At 31.6% G+C, this 18,291-nt stretch overlaps 3 protein-coding genes across 8 annotated transcripts in view; 1 reads left to right on the plus strand and 2 right to left on the minus strand.

Annotated features, from left to right (window-relative positions):
* LOC111622482 (soluble guanylate cyclase 88E-like) overlaps nucleotides 1-4,082 on the plus strand; it is a 47,840-nt gene extending 43,758 nt beyond the window's left edge. Inside the window, exons 10-11 of the mRNA XM_023364875.1 lie at nucleotides 3,368-3,457; nucleotides 3,519-4,082. Coding sequence (XP_023220643.1) covers nucleotides 3,368-3,457; nucleotides 3,519-4,082 — 654 coding nt within the window. The remainder of the gene's footprint in view (nucleotides 1-3,367; nucleotides 3,458-3,518) is intronic.
* LOC111622475 (glycoprotein 3-alpha-L-fucosyltransferase A-like) lies at nucleotides 379-3,130 on the minus strand. Of its 2 annotated transcripts, none has more exons than XM_023364866.1 (2): nucleotides 2,652-3,130; nucleotides 379-2,133 (listed from the first exon to the last, which is right to left on the minus strand). In XM_023364866.1, the coding sequence occupies exon 2, from the start codon at nucleotides 2,100-2,102 to the stop codon at nucleotides 1,188-1,190; it is 915 nt and encodes a 304-aa protein (XP_023220634.1). In that variant the 5' UTR covers nucleotides 2,103-2,133; nucleotides 2,652-3,130; the 3' UTR covers nucleotides 379-1,187. The 2 variants fall into 2 exon arrangements, with proteins under 2 accessions (XP_023220634.1, XP_023220635.1); XM_023364867.1 differs by lacking the exon at nucleotides 2,652-3,130 and adding an exon at nucleotides 2,534-2,613.
* Nucleotides 4,083-5,405: 1,323 nt separating the features above from the next.
* LOC111622473 (glycoprotein 3-alpha-L-fucosyltransferase A-like) overlaps nucleotides 5,406-18,291 on the minus strand; it is a 58,048-nt gene continuing 45,162 nt past the window's right edge. For 2 of the 5 annotated variants that reach the window (XM_023364865.1, XM_023364864.1), the window contains exons 2-3: nucleotides 14,982-15,923; nucleotides 5,406-5,945 (exon numbers count right to left, since the gene is read on the minus strand). In XM_023364865.1, the coding sequence (XP_023220633.1) occupies nucleotides 5,615-5,945; nucleotides 14,982-15,892 (1,242 nt within the window). In that variant the 5' untranslated portion in view covers nucleotides 15,893-15,923 and the 3' untranslated portion in view covers nucleotides 5,406-5,614. Of the gene's footprint in view, nucleotides 5,946-14,981; nucleotides 15,924-16,441; nucleotides 16,802-17,046; nucleotides 17,880-17,905; nucleotides 18,267-18,291 lie in introns of those variants that run through there. The other 3 variants (XM_023364863.1, XM_023364862.1, XM_023364861.1) reach the window with 3 other exon arrangements.

The raw sequence follows: 18,291 nt of genomic DNA on the forward strand, positions 1-18,291 counted from the left end.
GCAACTTTACATACAAACGAAAAAGAATAATAGCTTGTTCACAGTAAGATCCTATCACACGCAGCAGATCTGTAGAATTGAATACGTGTATAGAAATCGAATGCGGATATTATTAACAATACAGAGGTATTTTCGGTTCAATAAATATACAAAACACGGTTCTTCAGCATCGTGAATAGCTTTGCCATGCATTTCAAAAAGTATTAATAGAACATTAGACGTTTATACTTAGTTTTAAAGCATTTTTGCCAATAAAATGCTATCATTATAAGAAAAAGAACATTAATTTAAACGTTTTTTTTTCTAATTTTAAATTTTAATTATCTCAATTTATTACTATATATGAAATCTGATTATCTAAATTCTTTCCTGTATCCTTTATAAACAGGACGTTGTTTTATCTTATTTCCAGGAAAATTTTGTAAAATATTAATGAGATAATGTCGCACTAATTTAGAAATTTCTTTTGAAATCTTATCATTACTTTATTAATAAAAATGCGATTTCATCGGCGATAAAACTGCGGATTTGACATTTTTTCCTTTAACGGATATATTAAATTAATTTGAAAGCATATTTTGCTGGTTTTTAAACTTGTTATGTATTTAAATAATAAATTGGTGAATACTTTAACACCCGAATATATCTTTATATTTGTTATAAATCTGGCAGTTGTTCTAAGCGTGAATAAAATGCCAAAATTTGAAAAATAGTGACGTAAATAATGACTGTACGGAGTAATTATTAAAAAATTAAAACTTTATCGTGTAAAATTAATAAATTACCCTATTCATAAATTAAAATTTAATTTTTATATATCGATAGTACAAGGAGTACAACGATTCATTTAGATTTCGGTGACAATTCCTAGAATCAGCATTGTATAAATCTAATAGAAAATTTTAAATATATGTATATATGTGTGTGTGTAGTCTAAGATTTGTGCATTAGGTAAGTGAGCTGAAGCTTAGAAGCTTAGGACCTCGCGTTACTAGTCTATAGGCTTAGAACCTCACAGTTTTACATTTATCATTATATTGGTGGAGGAAAAAGGCCTATTATTATGTTATAGCTTAGGGCCATAACAAGTCTAAATCCAGACCTGTATATTATTTTGAAATGTAGGATTGCGATTCTGCAGTTTCTTTATTAACCCTAAACTATGATATAAATAATTTATGTTTTACTTACCCTAGACTATTGACGAAGAACTTCTCGGTGATATAATCCTTACAATTTGAATTCTCGAATGCTAAGTAGAATTTGTAATCTCTTTCGAGCATATCAAAACACTTTTTAGCGTCGAGTCGCGGACAATTGTAAGGCCCGCAAGAACCGTAAATATCCAATTTTATATGTTTTGCCAGTTCCATGGCATATTCTTTCCTATGATTTTTTGTAGCACAATTCGAAACAAACCAGGCTACTTTTTTAGTTTTATTTGCGGCATAGTTGATCGGCTTAACAACAGATGGCGCTACGGAGTAAGAGACGTACTTCTCGTAAGGTGCTACGATATCGGAATCGTGCCTGTATGTTGCCGTCCAGTTGAAAACGTTCCTGAGATTTTTAAAGTCTTGCGTATGCAGCGGGCATTCCAAAAGGAATAATATCCACACTTGCTCGGAAGATCTTTTGTGAAAGGGCCAAGTGAAGCTGTCCTTGAAAAAGACGGCATCCGCCTTTTCTGCAGAACTGACATGGGTCGTTAGTGAACAGGCGTTAACGGGGCATTTATCTCTCAAAAATACTTTTCTACCTAATGGCAAATCGCTCCAGCCTCCACGTCCAAAATACAGTAAGATAGTCTTTACTTTTTCGGTAATATTCTCTTTGGGAACATACATTAACTGATTGACAATTCTATCTCCGGAATCTTCGTCCGGCCACAGTTTGGAGGGGTCGCAATTAATATCTACCCCCTTATCCGAGGATAAAAACCAAGGACGGAGCTTTCCATCTATTAGAGAGGATCGATACACGTCCGTGATCTCGTTATACTCTTCGAAGTTTTCGTTAGCGTAATTGACGAATGCTATAAAGGTGCACACCATGATTAAGAGTACGGTGGCTACTACCCTCCTCTTCCGAAATCTAAGCATGTTTAGATTAAGGCGACTTCATTTGTTGAATCTGAAAAATAGAAAATCACTGTAAAAATACAATCACTAACAAAGTAATGATACGGAAAAATAATGTTAATCAAATAATTCGGTTGATTAAAATAATAACCAAGTAAACATCATAAATTAATATATAGTAACTGTAACTACGTAACTAGAAACGAAGTTTAAAGTCTGAACGCTCTATTTTGTTATACAAAACGTTGAAGAATGCAAAATAAACTACTGGGAGCTAATCCCTCTGACACTCCTCTCGAAAGGATACCTGACTATAAACAATTTTAATGGTAGAAGAGATAATTTATCTTAAAAAGCCATTCAAAAATTAAAAGCATTTAATGGAGTAAATCGACAATGGCACAAATTAGGTTAACTGAGATAAAGAAAATACGAGGTGTTAAAGAAAGCACCTGCGTGATCCCTTTTTTCCAGCCTCTTTCCCGTATCACATGATAAATGTGTTAAGTTTAATCCGCGATTGCAATGTAAGGACGCGGACACCATTGTAAACCCGCATAGCGATCTTACCTTTCGTTTTCACCTGGTGACGCAATGCAGAGTGAATCGACTGTTTGCAAGCGCAGCGCTTATCGGAATTCCTCAAAACGTCACAGACTAATGGAAGCGTCCCTCCTGAATCGAATAGTGTTTATGAAATAATCATTGGTCGTCGTCGTCTTCGTCCATGATCATTGTTTAGACTCGTCTTTCTCACTCGTCTGCCACCTTGGAACGATCCATTCCGTTCACCGACGGGGAGAATTCTGCAGGTAGATGGGCTCGACAGCCGCTAGCAAAACAACCCGTCTTTAAGCCCTAACCCGCTTTCGCTTCGTTATGACTTGCTAAGTAAAAAATGGAGGCCAATTCCGCTTATTATTTCAAACCGGTTACCTGTGATGTCATTTCCTATTAAGCTATGTAACATTCGTGCCGATAATTTGTTTTCTTTGATTTTTCTAGCGTAGACCATTTTTAATTATACCCAGTCATATAAAATATTTATTATATAGGCCTATATATATTTATTTATATAACAGAATATTTANGGGGCGGATAATCGAGGTTCTACTGTATGTATTTTATAGCAATATATATCTAATATGGTGTGTGTAATCCTTATTTAATATATAATTTTAAACATTTTAAATATTTGATGTAAAATAATATATCAAGGTTTTTCAAAAAGTATTGATTCACACAATTAGAAAGCAAATAATATAAAACCACGGAATAATTTTCAGGCTCTTAAGGTGCACATCAGCGAAAAGACGAGAGATCTTCTTATAGAAAGCAATTGGGATATATCTGAGAGAGGAACCATAACCGTTAAGGTATGCAATTAACAAAGAACTTCTCAAATTTTCAAAGTTAATCTGACTACTACTATTTTAGGGAAAAGGTGAAATGAAGACTTATTGGTTACACGGAAGAAGAGGAAGAACGTCAAAAATAGCAGATAAACAAGAAGAAATTAAACCTCCCTCTTTAGCACCCGTTACAGAATCTGGAGAAACTCGTTCCCTCTATTCTCCAGTTACATTTGATGAGGTTTCTCGGTTACAACCTCTTTCTCCACTCAGTACTGGAAGTAGCGATTATAATAATCCTATTATAGACGTTACGGAACCATTAAATCCTGCAGATTTTCAACAATCTTGGCCTATACCGAAAGCGGTAGCTTGCCAGACATCACCCCCTTTAGAATCCGCAAGTCGTAGACTGAGATTCACTGAACCAGAATCATCTCTTCTAAATGGAGGTATTTATCCGGGTCGCGATATAGGTTGTCCTTGTTGCTGTAAACATTGTCATCTTCAGCTTCCCGATAATGCTATTAGAAAAAGCAAACAAAACATGAGAAAAAGTGGAATAAATGTCATTCATGTCACACCACGTGTACGTCATCCCGAATCCCCCGAAGAAATTATAAAAAGCAATGCCTGCAAAATAATATGAGAAGTGTAAGCAATTTTACAGATTATGTTTCAACTTTATTTTTAGCATACTGAGGTTAATTTTTAGTGAAAATATCTATTTAAATTAGTTGATTGTCTTTTTTAATGCATAATTTCCATGTAAGTAGGGCGCATTGCCTAGTAAAGCGTCTTTAATACATAGCTTTAACTGCTTTATTAAAGTCGCTTTACTAGCAATGTGCCCACGAAAACAGCTTTGCGACTTTTGTAACTTATTCTACTGTAAATAACATTGAGCAGCGGTTCTCAACCGTTTTCACTCGACTACCACCCGAGTCTTCTGTCTATACACTTGTAGCTCCAACCGATCTTTCTTGCGTATCCGAACGGCACGCATACCATTGGTTGAGAACTATTGATACAAAATAATTTAAGGTATCTTAAATTATTTTGTATCAATTATTCTTTTTCTCTAAATTATTCTTTTAGGATAAAAACTTATTTAGAAATAAGCATGCTCCAGAATTTAGTTACCATCATCAACTGGCACAATGCATTCAGTTTTATGAAAGGTTACTTGTTACATAACTTTACCTAACAGAATTTATCTGTCGTTAATTATAAAATGTGCAATAAGTACTCAAAATCTGATAAGACTGCCTTCATATACATTAAGAAGAAAGGAAAATATAGGTCATATACAATTATTTGTATTCAGTGAAACGTTGACAAAACGTCTACGAAAGACAGAATCAACACTGAATAGCGCCCTATTCAATTAGTATTATTCTGTCATCTGAATAATCGCCAAGCTTTCTTTATAGTTTTTAATGAGCTGAACGGCTGTTATTTACAAAAGATTTATTTTTATGTGGGATCGTCCATTAATTACGTGTACAGTTTAAGGAGAAGTTCGCGAAAAATTCATCATTTTATACGACAGGAAGTGAGGGGATCGAGGCATTGTCTACAAGGATTTTGTTTTGGTATTTGTTCTTAAAAGACTGATTTACTAGTTTTGAGTAAACTATCAGTTACAATATATTTGCATAACTTTGTCGGGGGACTCATGAACTATTGTATTGTACACGTAATTAAAGGGGAGGGTTTGTTAAAAGTGCATGATTATACGCAATGGGAAGAGAAGGTTTAAAAGGAAATAAAAAAATTGTACAAGTAATTAGTAGACAGCCCGGTTAGATATACTTTTAAAATGTAAATGTATGCGAAATTTTCCTAAACTAATTTATTTTGTACTTAATATTACACGAAATTTTAATTATTAAATTAAATATTTCATGACGAATTAATTGAACCAAGTAGAAATTTTAACGTAAAATTTCTAAAATGAGAACAATTTGCATCTGTAAATAAATAATTTATTTCAGATAATGTAAATAAAGCAAAAAAAAAAAAAAAATGTAAGTTTAATCATACCAACTTAAGAGATGCAATGTATATAAATATATATGAGCCACAAGATACAAAAATGAGAAGATTACTCTTCTTGGAAGACAACGACTAGAGCCATTGATGAGTGGAAGACTTGCACGAATACTTCGTCTTCTGACACTATCTGTCGTCAATTGGATTGTTCCAACTACCCATCGTGCACGTTCCTTTAGAAGACCACCACTCTTGAATGTCCGAATATGATTTAGGTCTGGGTGGAGCGTGCAACATGGCGCATACTCTACACCAAAAATAGGTATTGATGAACTCACCGTTACCTTTCCATTTGAAGTATTCGTTGTACAAAGTATCGTTTTGGTCAAGTTTGATTAGGTAGTCTGCTAATTGACGAGGAGACTCGAAATCGTCCACGTGTATGTATGAATGAGGAGGTGCACTTCTCTCGTAATCTTCTTTTCTTGCTCCCATAACTATAGGAAGGACGTTATGGCTGAAAAATATAACAAAAGGTATGCTGTTGTACAAATTTATAACAAATGAAAAGCAGAAAAAGTTTAAATTTGTTACAATCGAAAATATAACACTAATGTTGCAAAATATAAATTTTATAAAGAATTAATTAAATCCTGATTCATAAATAAGTTATTATTAATTAGAAAAGCTTTATTGGGATTTAATAATTACAGAAAATTCTTATATAATCTGCTTTTTTAAAATTTTAATATACAGGTTAAATCATCAAATTTTGAATATGGATTTAAAATTAATAAAATGACTTTGCTATGAAGATAAATGTGTAATTACAATTTATTCGGAAAATTTTTTTATTTAAAAAGTACAATTAAATTAAGAGCGAATCACTATAATAATTTGCCTTATTATTGGTTAAATAGGCTAATAGAAAAATTTACAAGTACTATAGTAATTTTCTAACTTAAAATAAATGAATATGTAAATATGATATGTCGTATACAATATATGTAAGACTGTGTTATATATTATATAATTACATAAACATATGGATGAAGTAAGAATTGAATCATAATCATGACACTTCGATCCATTCGATTGTCTTCAACACCTTTCTCTCACTCAAATAATTATTTCGTACAGAAATAAAAAAGTTTTAATGAAACCGAATGAAAAATAAATATTAAGGCGCATTATTACCAGCAAAACAAAGTTGATATTTTAAAATCCGTTTCGAATTTTATATGCTTCCATTTACAAAAAACTTTGTTTAATAATATTAATAAGCAATCGCCGTCTCAAATATATATATTTTTCATAATGTAGAAGTAAAATATCAATTAGTACAGACATGAAATCCTTTATTCCGATAAGAAATCGCTATTTAATTGTATAATACACGGAAAATCTACAAACCTCCCAGAAGGAAACTTGTACTTATTTAGATGTTACACACGTGAAGAAAATTCGAAAAACTCCACACGGCCAGCCCGGAGGTGAGGTGCGGGTTCGTGCCTCACAACTACCAGTGTCTATTGATTTTATCTAATTGGCAAGAAGTCTTGTCTTAAATCAAAATGTATGCACTAGAACTATCTTAGACGCATTTAAAAAGCTCGATAATTAAATAATCAAAATTACTTTCATTTTAATATTAGATAATTAATTGAATTATTTTATCGATTGAGAATACAGTATATTTGTAATTATGTAAATCGCTTCATTCTCGTATTACTCTCTTTTTTTTATTAGTAACGGTTGGTAGCAATAGTCTAAAACTCGCGCAACTAATTTTACTTGTCTAGACTATTATTGCAAACAAAAAAAATCTTCTTACGTAATCATAAATAACAGGTTTTATGCTATCTAATTTAATATTAATTCAAATTTATATATCTTAAATATGTGAAAGTTATTGCACAAATTACCAGAAGTAATCTCTGCAATGCTTTTAATAATGATTTATTATTTTTATTATTATTAACTTGTAGACCTATTAGCAACCTCTTCGGTTATACAGGCGATTTCCAGCAGATGGCGTTAAAACTGTAATGCTTTTTCTATGGGAATATCGAAAACGGAAGCCGATAGAACCAAACAGTTTTGCGTTAGAATTCTATTTAATTCCATTAACGTATGGCTCAGAATTTTGACAATCGAATTCGTTAATTTCCAACGATTTTAAAAATTAAAAAATTCTGTATTGTAAATTCTGAACCGTAAGTTAACAGAAGAATTAAATAGAATTCTAACGTAAAATTCTGTTTGTTTCTATCTGCTTCCGTTTTCGAGATTTTTTGGGAAAGGAATTTTCCATAGAAAAAGCATTACATTTTTAACGTCATCTGCTGGACACCACGTACTTGTTTTATAAAGTCAATTATTTTGCAGGAAATTCTTCTTGAAACGATTTTAAATTAAATTTGCACTTTTTTAAAATAATAAAATTTCTGACTCGAAAATCGTATTTTATTCCGACTTGAACACCTCTTTAAATACCTACTTTGTAGTGACGACCACTTGAAATTACGGGTACTAACGTCGACGAGTGATTAATTTAAAAATCAATAAGCGTAGGATAATAATAAGCACGATAAACAATTTAAATGACGCAAGTTATGTTATTTTAATGTCAAATCAATAATTGCGAACAATGAAAACGTTTTCTTTTACTCATTAAAATTTGAAATCGGAATGAAAGAAATTTAACGCATTCACAATTTCTCTTACAGTTTTATTACCAAATGATTATTTAAATTTCTGTATTTTAGTATTTAAAAATATTAATTTAAATATTATTAAGATAAATCTAATTGTAATATTAATTTAAAATCCAGTAATTAATAATAGGCTATAAAATAATAATGTAAATTATTATTTTATATTTATTATTATTATATTATATACGGTTAGTAGGAAAGTTATACCTGTGGTAAATAACAACGGTGTAATTTCAATACATTATCGATAAACTTTATATATATATTTTGTCTCAATATCATTTTTCTTTCATTCCTCTATCTGCAATCGCTCTCTTTACTAAGTTTTCGATCATCTTTTCCTTCTCCTTCTTCCCTTACTCTTTGCTTCCATTGCAAATTTATGAAAGTTAACATGTTGATTAAAAAATTATATTACTATTGAAAGAAATAGTAGATATATTTTGCTTGAATATTACTGCAATTTATTATCAATCCAATAGTGGGAAAAAGTCTTTTAAGCTTGGACAAGTTTTTCACTGGCTCTCTCATACATTCAGGAACAGTAATTGATACACTTTATATTAATAATTTTAATTAATATAAAGTAATCAATTTGGAATATTAAAATGCCTCATTTTAACTATAAAGGTATACAAATTTATAAAATAAGTTATATTTTTCTATCTTAAAATCTCTAAATTTGTTAGTCGCCAATGGATTGGCCACGTGGCGTTTATCGGGTTTTCTTCACGTTAGTAATACCTAAATAGGGGCAAGTTTCCCATAGAAAGTCCTCCCGGGAGGCATTCCCCCCTCGCCAGATTGCCCATATACCGCGTTACCATATAGCCTACAAATAAAACAAAACAAACTGAACAGACTTATACATCAATTATACACATATTTCAGAAAGAAAAGATATTTTTGTTTTGTTATATTTTATTTATTTATTTTTTAAACTTTGGTTAAAGGGAGAAGCATATGCCCCTTCTGCTTCTCCCTGATTGTACAGTACCTCTATGTTAAGATATAATTAAGCTCTTTAAAAAATTTTCCATTTTACTTACCGTATTTAAACATAACTATGAACGTTCTATTACGTTCTAAGAACTATGAAATATTAAACGATGAAAAGATGTCAATATCTTAATAAGGGAGAAGGCCAGGCCCTCCTTAGTTTTGTGAAGAAATAAATAAAGAAAAAATCAAATAAATACTTTAAAAAAAAAGTAATGCAGCAAGTAATAAATAAGCGCTAATGGCTGCATCCACAGGGATAAACGCAGGCATGCACATTCTAATTCGGACCCTCCTCCTAATATTAGTCCTAGTTACGCTACTGAACGATATTCATTTTAACCAATTTTGTGGGTTTGTATGATTAATGGATAAGGCAATGCAAAACAAGAGCGATCTGCCAGCGGAACTTTCTACGAGAAACTGGCTCTTATTTGGGTGATAGACAAATAAAGAAAACTGGAAAACACCACGTGGCCAGCCAGTTGTTGAGAAACGAACTCGCGACTAATTACAGTGTTTAGTGGTTTTTTTCACTCGGCTATTTGTGGACCCATTTGGTTTTTGTTTGTTTGATTGTTAAGTTATGGCAACGCAACACTTGGGCGATCTGCCTAGGTGGAATGACTTCCGGGAAGTCTTTTTAAGGTCACTGATGGCACCGTTTGTTTTTTGAATCATGTAAGAATTTATAGGGCCACTTATTGATGAAAATAAACTAATAATGGATTATTCGAATCCGTTTTCATTTGTTTATTTTATTTAATCAATAGTTAGTCTGGAGAAATCAAGTAAAAACTATTGTAAATCATTAAATATAGTCAGATATAAAACTAATTCGAATAAAGAATTTTATTGTTACGATCACATTAATTATCAAATGAAACATTTCGGTGTAGTTTCAAATAAACTGTAATCTTCGAATAAACTCCGGGAATAAAACTGCTGCTAAAATAAACCACCGATCTGAAAAGCATGGGAAACATGTTGAAGTACTACAGTACAGTGTAAAGACTAGTGACAGGTAAAGAGTTTATCTAAAATTCTACCTCTTCAAATTGTCTAGAGTCGGACAGCACTTTCTATTCCAAGGTTTATGAAAACATTTTTTGAAATAAAATTATAAATATTGTCGAATATTGTGCGTGGGAAAGTCGCGATGGAATTAATAAGTCGAGAGCTTATTAGCCAAAGAGTAATTATTAAAACCCAAGTTCAAACTCATCATCTCTTTTGGAAAGATATGGTGAGTTTGAACCACAAGTTGATGCTCAAGATCTTGATTCTTACATAGACAGCGAAGCTGACAAGAATGATAACGTAATAACCGAATTGGAAGACGCTAAATCGCGTTAACTATGAAAACATTAATAATTTCAAATGCTGTAGCTTCAACCCAGTCAATAAACGAAAAATTAAAGTATTTCTTTCAATTTTTACTCACTCGTCTCCTGTTGTAAGGTCTCCAAAAAACCCTTGTCTCGAAAAAACCACGGAGGATACGTACGTTACGTTTTAAAAATAACCCCCCGGAATTTAATCGACAAAGTATGATATATAAATAAATACAAGAACTTTTAATGAAAAAATATATAAAAACTGAAAAACTTATGGAGCATTTCTTAGTATACAGCATACATCTTTAATTAGTTATAAATAAAATTATTCTTTACGTGTAAAGTATATCTTATCTAAATTTTAAAATTTCAGTTAAAGAATTCATGCATTTTGAAACTGAATGGTACACGAATAAAGTTCGTAATATTGATTAGAAAAATGTAAAATTGTAAATACATCATATATTCCTCATAAAGAAGTTCATAAACTTCTAATCTAGATAATGTAAAATAGCAATAAATGTTAAAAATCTTTTACATCTTTACAATAATTTAAAATAATGTCTAAAGGAAGAGCTTTGCTCTACATGAGACTATCCACTCAGAAATGTGGCAATTTTCAATCAAAGATCTCGAGATACTGTATATCAGAGAATGAAATTGGAACAGATATCAGTTCGAGCAACAGAGAAAGTGAAAGCTTTTTCTTTTTTAATAAAATACGTGAAAACTAACTTGTCACCTGTGACATTCCAGTCACGAATCAAATCTTACATTTAAAAAATAAGAGAAAAAATAACTTCTTTATACAATTTTTTTCGACTTTTTAAATGTTAATATGAATAAAATGCTATATAAATTTAGTTTAAATTTATTAAAGTAATAAATTTTTCTTGAGGTATGGGTTATGTTCCATTATGGCGCATCAAGTTTGGACTACTATTTTGATCAACTCCAATTTTTTTTTTTCCAACAAGTAACTAGACTGTCATCTAAAGCTTAGTCATTTCTTGGAGAAAAAAATTAAGCCATAATGAGAACCAATACGATAAGGAAATAATGGGGACATAATGAAGCCCTCACCTTAATTATCTTAATTTAAAAGTTCTGTTTATTATAAATTTATTAGAGAGAATATCCAAATGATTGAATCCAGCAGCACGATTCGATTATTAGAAATTTCTAATACATCTTCGAGTATGTTGCAGTGATTGAACTTAATTAAGTTCATCACACAAGAAAGATTGTCGTTTCCACGCTAATGCACTTGAACTCCTCTTACTTGTTAAACAATAACTTTCATTCTCAATTTCTACTTGTTTGACCTTTCTACAACTTGCAATTCAGTAACAACTTGGCGTAATATAATTTTTCTAATCCGTTTTTAATTTCGTGAAACATAACACAATGTCTCTTGTAATTTGATAATTATGTAAAAATGCAATTGTTGCGTAATAATCTTTCTCGTATTGTCACGAACATAGTGATGCGTGTCCGATTCTCTTCTTAATATCCGCCATGTTTTAATCTGCAAATTATGTATAATTTAATTGTCGTACTTTTTAGGTCGAGTGCAAAACTGTATCTAAAAATTTTTTAATGACTTGAATTCTTTGAATGTATTATGGAAGTCACGCAAAAAGCATTCCTGAAATTTTATTTATTCAAATTATCAAGAACATTCTTAAAATTTATTTACAGCGCTTCTTAAAAAGATATTTGCAAATAAAAATAATTAAAAATACTTGAAATTACTCCTATTTTTTATTCTGGAAACTCTCCTCTAACTACTGTATGGGTTTGGGTTTGTGGTGAGATAAGGCAACGCAAAAAACGCTCTGCCAAAGGGGAATGCCTCTCGATATGACTTTCTACGAGAAACTGGCTCCTATTTAGGTGTTAGACACGTGAAGAAAATTCGGAAAACTTTCCTAGTTAGTTCATTGGTGAGGTGCAAATCCACAACTTTATCAGTGCTTCAGTGGTTTTATCCACTAGATAAATAATGGCCATAATTTTCTATAAAAATTAAGCTTATACAGAACAAGTTGATTCAAAACTTTCCGTTCTCACAGATTTATCATTTATACAAATAATTCAGAAGAAATAAAACTAATTCAAGTTAAATTACTAGTCTAGCATGAACCTTTTAAGATGATTCGATTTAAATTGTTTTTTTTTAATTAATAATTTCATTTAAATAACGAGAACATGAAATTGAATTTTAACATTTTTTTTATTCAAGAAAAAAGATTAAGCTATTTTATCAAGACAAAAGTATAGAAATTCCATTATAAAATATGTAAAAAAATCATAAAATTTTTCTGAAAAGTATCCTTAATTGAAATTCGAAATTTAATATATGCACATCAGGAGCCGTCCATTAATTACATATACGGTTTAAGGAGAGAGTGGTTTGAGAAAAGTATATATCATCGTACACGATAGAGAGGGAGAGGGAGGACGAGGCAGTGTCTACGTGAACTTTAGTGGTATTAATGGCATACGAATTTGTTATTATAAGCCTACTTGTCATGTCAATAAACAATCAGAAAATATTTGCAGAACTTTAAAAAGTCATTTATTCAAATGTTACGGGGTCCATGAACTATTGCACACGTAATTAAATGGGAGGGAGTTTGCTAAAAGTACATCATTGTACACGACAAGAAGGGAGAGAATCAAATGGTAAAAACTGTACAATGTACACACAATGAATAGATGATTCCTATGATAATTATTAATTTTTATTGAGAATAAATTAATGATTAAACATTATTATTATTATTATTTATTAAAATTATTAATTATTTCTATTCAAATAATTAAGCTTTTAAGCAAATTAAAAACTAGAAAAGTTTCTCTATTCCAGCGATTCTCGATCTTTTTCGCTCGCATACCCTCTTGGCCTTGCATGTGTATACTTGTAGCACTAACCAATCCTTCTCTCCTATCCCTAGAGTACGCGTATCACCGGTTGAGAACTACTGCTCTATACAAATTTTTTACCATAAAAATAGTTCCAAGAAATTAATCATTTCTGATATCACGAATAACTCTTGATATATTTTAAACTGTTCCCATTAATGGAAGTTACTGATAATCAAATTTCCTGAACAATTCTCTTCATTAATTTCCAAGAAATTAGGCCATCCTTATTATTTATTCAATACCATCTATCAATAAAATTTACTAATAAATATTTATCTCATAACAAAATTTTAACGGTTCCAAACGAAGTAAAAGTCATTTCTATCTCTTATGATAGAAGATATTGATAGAATAAACCGCAACGAGACTGTATAACCCGCAACTTTACATACAAACGAAAAAGAATAATAGCTTGTTCACAGTAAGATCCTATCACACGCAGCAGATCTGTAGAATTGAATACGTGTATAGAAATCGAATGCGGATATTATTAACAATACAGAGGTATTTTCGGTTCAATAAATATACAAAACACGGTTCTTCAGCATCGTGAATAGCTTTGCCATGCATTTCAAAAAGTATTAATAGAACATTAGACGTTTATACTTAGTTTTAAAGCATTTTTGCCAATAAAATGCTATCATTATAAGAAAAAGAACATTAATTTAAACGTTTTTTTTTCTAATTTTAAATTTTAATTATCTCAATTTATTACTATATATGAAATCTGATTATCTAAATTCTTTCCTGTATCCTTTATAAACAGGACGTTGTTTTATCTTATTTCCAGGAAAATTTTGTAAAATATTAATGAGATAATGTCGCACTAATTTAGAAATTTCTTTTGAAATCTTATCATTACTTTATTAATAAAAATGCGATTTCATCGGCGATAAAACTGCGGATTTGACATTTTTTCCTTTAACGGATATATTAAATTAATTTGAAAGCATATTTTGCTGGTTTTTAAACTTGTTATGTATTTAAATAATAAATTGGTGAATACTTTAACACCCGAATATATCTTTATATTTGTTATAAATCTGGCAGTTGTTCTAAGCGTGAATAAAATGCCAAAATTTGAAAAATAGTGACGTAAATAATGACTGTACGGAGTAATTATTAAAAAATTAAAACTTTATCGTGTAAAATTAATAAATTACCCTATTCATAAATTAAAATTTAATTTTTATATATCGATAGTACAAGGAGTACAACGATTCATTTAGATTTCGGTGACAATTCCTAGAATCAGCATTGTATAAATCTAATAGAAAATTTTAAATATATGTATATATGTGTGTGTGTAGTCTAAGATTTGTGCATTAGGTAAGTGAGCTGAAGCTTAGAAGCTTAGGACCTCGCGTTACTAGTCTATAGGCTTAGAACCTCACAGTTTTACATTTATCATTATATTGGTGGAGGAAAAAGGCCTATTATTATGTTATAGCTTAGGGCCATAACAAGTCTAAATCCAGACCTGTATATTATTTTGAAATGTAGGATTGCGATTCTGCAGTTTCTTTATTAACCCTAAACTATGATATAAATAATTTATGTTTTACTTACCCTAGACTATTGACGAAGAACTTCTCGGTGATATAATCCTTACAATTTGAATTCTCGAATGCTAAGTAGAATTTGTAATCTCTTTCGAGCATATCAAAACACTTTTTAGCGTCGAGTCGCGGACAATTGTAAGGCCCGCAAGAACCGTAAATATCCAATTTTATATGTTTTGCCAGTTCCATGGCATATTCTTTCCTATGATTTTTTGTAGCACAATTCGAAACAAACCAGGCTACTTTTTTAGTTTTATTTGCGGCATAGTTGATCGGCTTAACAACAGATGGCGCTACGGAGTAAGAGACGTACTTCTCGTAAGGTGCTACGATATCGGAATCGTGCCTGTATGTTGCCGTCCAGTTGAAAACGTTCCTGAGATTTTTAAAGTCTTGCGTATGCAGCGGGCATTCCAAAAGGAATAATATCCACACTTGCTCGGAAGATCTTTTGTGAAAGGGCCAAGTGAAGCTGTCCTTGAAAAAGACGGCATCCGCCTTTTCTGCAGAACTGACATGGGTCGTTAGTGAACAGGCGTTAACGGGGCATTTATCTCTCAAAAATACTTTTCTACCTAATGGCAAATCGCTCCAGCCTCCACGTCCAAAATACAGTAAGATAGTCTTTACTTTTTCGGTAATATTCTCTTTGGGAACATACATTAACTGATTGACAATTCTATCTCCGGAATCTTCGTCCGGCCACAGTTTGGAGGGGTCGCAATTAATATCTACCCCCTTATCCGAGGATAAAAACCAAGGACGGAGCTTTCCATCTATTAGAGAGGATCGATACACGTCCGTGATCTCGTTATACTCTTCGAAGTTTTCGTTAGCGTAATTGACGAATGCTATAAAGGTGCACACCATGATTAAGAGTACGGTGGCTACTACCCTCCTCTTCCGAAATCTAAGCATGTTTAGATTAAGGCGACTTCATTTGTTGAATCTGAAAAATAGAAAATCACTGTAAAAATACAATCACTAACAAAGTAATGATACGGAAAAATAATGTTAATCAAATAATTCGGTTGATTAAAATAATAACCAAGTAAACATCATAAATTAATATATAGTAACTGTAACTACGTAACTAGAAACGAAGTTTAAAGTCTGAACGCTCTATTTTGTTATACAAAACGTTGAAGAATGCAAAATAAACTACTGGGAGCTAATCCCTCTGACACTCCTCTCGAAAGGATACCTGACTATAAACAATTTTAATGGTAGAAGAGATAATTTATCTTAAAAAGCCATTCAAAAATTAAAAGCATTTAATGGAGTAAATCGACAATGGCACAAATTAGGTTAACTGAGATAAAGAAAATACGAGGTGTTAAAGAAAGCACCTGCGTGATCCCTTTTTTCCAGCCTCTTTCCCGTATCACATGATAAATGTGTTAAGTTTAATCCGCGATTGCAATGTAAGGACGCGGACACCATTGTAAACCCGCATAGCGATCTTACCTTTCGTTTTCACCTGGTGACGCAATGCAGAGTGAATCGACTGTTTGCAAGCGCAGCGCTTATCGGAATTCCTCAAAACGTCACAGACTAATGGAAGCGTCCCTCCTGAATCGAATAGTGTTTATGAAATAATCATTGGTCGTCGTCGTCTTCGTCCATGATCATTGTTTAGACTCGTCTTTCTCACTCGTCTGCCACCTTGGAACGATCCATTCCGTTCACCGACGGGGAGAATTCTGCAGGTAGATGGGCTCGACAGCCGCTAGCAAAACAACCCGTCTTTAAGCCCTAACCCGCTTTCGCTTCGTTATGACTTGCTAAGTAAAAAATGGAGGCCAATTCCGCTTATTATTTCAAACCGGTTACCTGTGATGTCATTTCCTATTAAGCTATGTAACATTCGTGCCGATAATTTGTTTTCTTTGATTTTTCTAGCGTAGACCATTTTTAATTATACCCAGTCATATAAAATATTTATTATATAGGCCTATATATATTTATTTATATAACAGAATATTTATATCTTAGGATATCCTCTGCATCATATTAATCTATGCGGAAGCCCATAAAAATAATACGTCTGTTATATATATATATATATATACATTATTTATATTCTATAAATATAGTATAAGGCTGTCAGCATAACGCTCTGGGGAACCCGGGATCGATCCTGGCAGGTAGAAAAGCCTCAGAATTTTTTGGGGATGGTCTGTTCCGGATATGTCGGGCCTTATCTCTCAACACCCAGTGGCCCTGGCCGATCCCACGATGAACTCTGAAAAGACCCTCTTAGTGACCACGTGGCGAAAAGAGTAAAAAGTAGGCCTAATTTACTTTAAAGAACTAAATAAAATTTTAATAAATTATCTTGTAGATGCTTAAATATTAAGTCAATTTTCAAAAAAATTAAAATTAAAATAATCTACTTTTCAAATTAAATAAGATTTTTAAATAAAAATATAATAATTTTTCTTTTTAAATATCGAAGACTTTATGAACAAATAAACATCATCATTAGTCAATATCAAGTCCAGTTAATTCTGTTCAAGGTTTGGAAGGCAATATATATATAGCCTTTTTGCCTTTGGAAATTTTGATATTTCCTTTTACTTTTCTAAAATTTAAATAAATATTTTTTTATTGGATTTTGCATTTTTGCCCTTTTCTAAAGCAAAGTATGTTATTCCCTTTTCATAAATCCACTAGAATTCAGCTTACTCTTATAAAATATCAAACGCAAATTTAACATTTAAGTGCCATTTAAAAAAAGAAAGAAAGAAACTTTGCATCGAATAATGAGGTTGAATAAAACAATAGAAAACAATTTACAAATTCATAAATGCCAGAAAAGAATTGTTTCGTTGGAGCATAACAAGGATAGCGCAACGAGATGACACATTTAAATGTGTTAATTCATATGAAATTACTATTATTTAGAATTATGCAAAATAATATACTCACTGTAGGTTTTAGCAACGGATCGATATAGTTTTGTAGTGTCAACTTGGCAATTCTTTTGGCCGTGACAGGTCAATAGGACGAAGGTAGCGATAGCATCGCATACAGAACGGTGAACAGAGGGAATTTCAAGGCCTAGCTGGAAGTAGTCATACAAGTGAAGGCGTCACACCATTACCTGCAGCACTACCTCTGGACACGAGTGCGCCTGACTGCAACAATTTGTATGGCATTTTCCTCATATTGAAAAATCATATTAAAATGATAATGCGGCCTCGTTATATTTGTCTTAATACTTTTAAAGCAAGATATGATGAATAAGTAAAATTTTGTAAAGTTAACAAGAGTGACGGTAATTTTTTTTTTTTTTTTTTACAAATGTCATAATT

This window comes from Centruroides sculpturatus, unplaced genomic scaffold (assembly GCF_000671375.1).
Source record: "Centruroides sculpturatus isolate CEXI.00-Female unplaced genomic scaffold, Cexi_2.0 scaffold150, whole genome shotgun sequence".
NCBI classification, from domain to species: domain Eukaryota; kingdom Metazoa; phylum Arthropoda; class Arachnida; order Scorpiones; family Buthidae; genus Centruroides; species Centruroides sculpturatus.

What these genes read in the sequence shown, in the direction of transcription:
- LOC111622475 (XM_023364866.1), bottom strand. Translation starts at nt 2,102, where the DNA reads ATGCTTAGATTTCGGAAGAGGAGGGTAGTAGCCACCGTACTCTTAATC.